A 3,314-nucleotide genomic window follows, 5' to 3' on the forward strand; every position below is an offset into this window, starting at 1 on the left:
TCACCAAAAGAAAGTGAAAGCCACAGGCTGGAACAGATAAATAGGCAGTGGAGAACACAGCAACAGATCGCAGCAAGCTGTGCAGAGCTCACCTCTCCTGCCCAGAGCACCACCATCTGCAGCCCCTCCTCTGCCTGACTCAGCGACACAATGCAGCGGCTTCATCTTCTTTGCCTTAGTCTCCTGGTGCAGAGATGCATCCTGAATGGTAAGAAGGAAGCTTTACGAGTGCTTTTCTTGCAGAAAGGCTAGGAGCCAGCTTCTTGTTTGCTTTAGCATTTGCAGAAGTAATTCACTGCTGAGGCTTTGCAGCAGCCCTCTTGAATGCTCTGCTGGTAACCTGTTCCAGAGGGACTCTGTACTGACCAAAGTCCACAAAGGATCCTACACAGAAAACTGTGCTGGGAACAGGTGGTGGACCAACAGGTGCCCCCCCTGTGCCCTAGCCCAGCCTGTGCACCCTTGATCTGCGTGCTTCCTTTTGCCCCCGTGCTTCCTTTTTCCCTTGCCTAAGCAGCCCTTAGCACAACAGGGGAGCACCCCTGGCACCTGGAGCACTGGTCTGGGGACAGGGGAGGGCTCTAGGCATGCAGGGTTGCCCCCACCAAGAGGTCATCTTTCTGCCCCACTCCACGGCCCCACTGTCCAGGGAGCCCAGGAGAGACCTCGATAACATGTGTGCTGTTCCTCCTCCAGTGTACGCTGGCAACAACGTCCTCGACTGCTGCCTGCGGACCAGCGAGAAGCCCATCCCCCGGCGGATAGTGCAGGACTACCGGATGCAGCTGGTGCAGGATGGCTGCGACATCCCTGCCACCGTGTAAGAGCTGTAGTCCCATGATGGGTGAGGGATGGAGCATGCAGGAGGCAGGGAGGGAGGCACAGCAGGGTGAAGGAGGGGTGAGCTGAGTTTGGGGAATAGGTAAGAGAAGGGAAGGACATGCAGAGGCTCAAACAGAGCAGGACAAACCTGCTGAGAGGTGAAAATCTGGGGAAAATGTGGAGGAAAGTCATCACAAAGTGGACGTGGAGGAGGACGGTGATGGAGGCAGTGGGTGAGAACTCGATCTGTGCAGAAACATCTTCAGAACGTCTCTTTCTTTTCCCCTGTGGACCTGGCAGGTTCATCACCACGAGGGGCAAGCGGCTCTGTGCCCCACCCCAAGCTCCGTGGGTGCTGCGCCTCCGGGAGAAGCTGGATGCCAGCTCTGCTGGGAAGGTGGGAGCTGGGCCGTGCTTTGTGCACGCACTGGGGAATGGGAACAGCGTGGGGATGGGCTGGATCTGCCCCCAGACAGCTTATCCCAGTCCTAGCGAGACTGATGGATGCCACAGCAAATGGCACTGTGAACAAAGCAGAGACCCCTGCTTCTGGGGTCTGGCAATGTGCACCTCCATGGGGAAGGTTTGGGATGACGTCTGTGGGTGCTTTGCAAGCTCTCCTCTTGCCCAGAGAGGTGGTGGATGCCAGTCTCTGGAGACAGTCAAGGTCAGGGTCTGACCGTAGTCCTGCTAACCACTTCAGCTGCAGGGAAGGGGCACTGGGAATCCTTCTGTCTCAGAACCACGCTCATCCCAGCTGGGTTTTTCTCTTTCCCAGGTCCCAAATCAAGGCAATTAAGCAATGCAGAAACATGTGCCCAGCCCCAGCAACCAGAGCAGGGCTGACTCTCAGCTGTGAATCTGAAGCTTGTGAAGCCATGAAGACACCCCTGCTTCTATGCCCTGCTGTGGTGCACAGGACCAACCCTCCTTGGGACTGGTGTCAGTGCACAGTGTTGGGCACAGCTCTTCTGTTCTCTCTTCTCCCTTCTGCCACTGTTGTGACCGAGAAATCTGCATCTGGCCAAGCCAGGGGCTGCTTGACAGGAGTCTTGGCCTCGAGGGTTCTCAGCATCACCCCTGCCACTATTGAGGCTGAGGAGTTGATTTGAAGGACTGATCTGCAAATGAGTTTGTTGGGATCTCAGCCTTCCTGTGATCTCATTTCCATCACTGGTCTGTTCTCTTGAGTTTCCAACATCAGCCTCGAGCCTGAGCCCTTCTATATCCCTGGGAAGAGCTGCTCAGTAAAGACTGCACAGGGATGAATGGGAGAGATGGGGATGTCCATTGCCACCATGCTGATTCCATGTTGTCCTCAGGGAACAGGTGGCACAGTTTCTCACTTGAGCCCTGACTCCCTTGCAGCTTTCTCCCAGTGCACTTTCCTGACAAGTGGAATGGAGCCAGGGCTGGCATCTGGGACAGCCAGGCAAAGGTGCGCTGGGGGAGATGTCCCGTCCTGGCACTGCTGGGTGCTGTGGCACAACTGGTATCCACCTGGCCATGGCCTGGCCTGCAGGCTGCCAGTGGTGATGGGTATCACTCAGGGATATTGCCATCCTTCTTGGTCCCTGAGTCTGCCACCATCATCAAAGATTGCTCTTGGCAATGATGCAGGAGCAGTATTCACAACGTTGCTCAGGTATTTGCTGCTAGGTCTATTCAGTGCAATAATTACAGGCATTAGCTGCTTCCTTCCTTCCTTTCTTCTTAAAAAAAAAAAAAAAAAAAGCTGTGATTTTGTTAAATAAAAAGAAAAGCCTATGAGTTGTTGGCTTGCCTTGTGTTTGAACCCAAAGAACAGTGCAGAGTATGGGAGTGTGTGGAGTGTAGGGTGATAAAAAGGGCTTTCGGGGGTGAGGGATGATTTCAGAGGGTGAAGGGTGGGAGGGAGCATGGAAGGGGAGATTTAGGCTGGACGTTAGGAAATACTACTTTTCTGAGAGAGTGGTCATGCACTGGAATAGGCTGCCCAGGGAGGTGGTGGAGTTACCAACCCTGGAGATGTTCAAGGAACATCTGGATTTTGTGTTGAGAGACATGGATTAGTGGGAACTATTGGTGGCAGGTGAACGGTTGGACTGGATGATCTTGTAGGTCTTTTCCAACCTTGATAATTCTGTGATTCGGTGAAGTGTTGCACCTCCCAGAACAAGCCACTTCAGTGCCACCAGTACAACTGCTGGCAATGGGAGCTTTGCCCTTGTGGTAGAGGGAAACTGAGGCACAGCATGCTCAGACTGGCCTGTATCTCCGTACCAGTGAGCAGCTGGACTACACAAGAGAAAGAGCTTTTGGGGAAATGCAGCCTGGTGAAAATCCCAGTGTCTGCTCCTAGGTGCATCCATGGTAAGTCACAGTTTCTGCCCCTTATCACCAATGAGCTAGGAGTCCTGGGTTGCTTTGCTCTCAGGTCTGTGCACCAGAGCTGTGTATAATCAAGTCTCTAAAACCAAGGCAGTCTGCCATAAGGTTTGCTGCCCTAAAAT

General features: G+C 53.7%; 1 protein-coding gene across 1 annotated transcript; it reads left to right on the forward strand.

The window, feature by feature from the left end:
• LOC116239228 (C-C motif chemokine 19-like) lies at positions 1-2,564 on the forward strand. The gene is made up of 4 exons (XM_031609279.2): positions 1-208; positions 697-820; positions 1,123-1,219; positions 1,601-2,564. The coding sequence occupies exons 1-4, from the start codon at positions 151-153 to the stop codon at positions 1,619-1,621; spliced, it is 300 nt and encodes a 99-aa protein (XP_031465139.2). The 5' UTR covers positions 1-150; the 3' UTR covers positions 1,622-2,564.
• The last annotated feature ends 750 nt before the right edge of the window (positions 2,565-3,314 follow it).

Source organism: Phasianus colchicus, chromosome Z (genome assembly GCF_987193195.1).
Source record: "Phasianus colchicus chromosome Z, bPhaCol1.hap1.1, whole genome shotgun sequence".
Lineage (NCBI taxonomy): Eukaryota > Metazoa > Chordata > Aves > Galliformes > Phasianidae > Phasianus > Phasianus colchicus.

Coding starts and splice junctions, on each gene's coding strand:
- LOC116239228 (XM_031609279.2), top strand. CDS start 151: ATGCAGCGGCTTCATCTTCTTTGCCTTAGTCTCCTGGTGCAGAGATGC. Junction 209..696: donor GCAGAGATGCATCCTGAATG/GTAAGAAGGAAG, acceptor TTCCTCCTCCAG/TGTACGCTGGCAACAACGTC. Junction 1,220..1,600: donor ATGCCAGCTCTGCTGGGAAG/GTGGGAGCTGGG, acceptor TCTCTTTCCCAG/GTCCCAAATCAAGGCAATTA.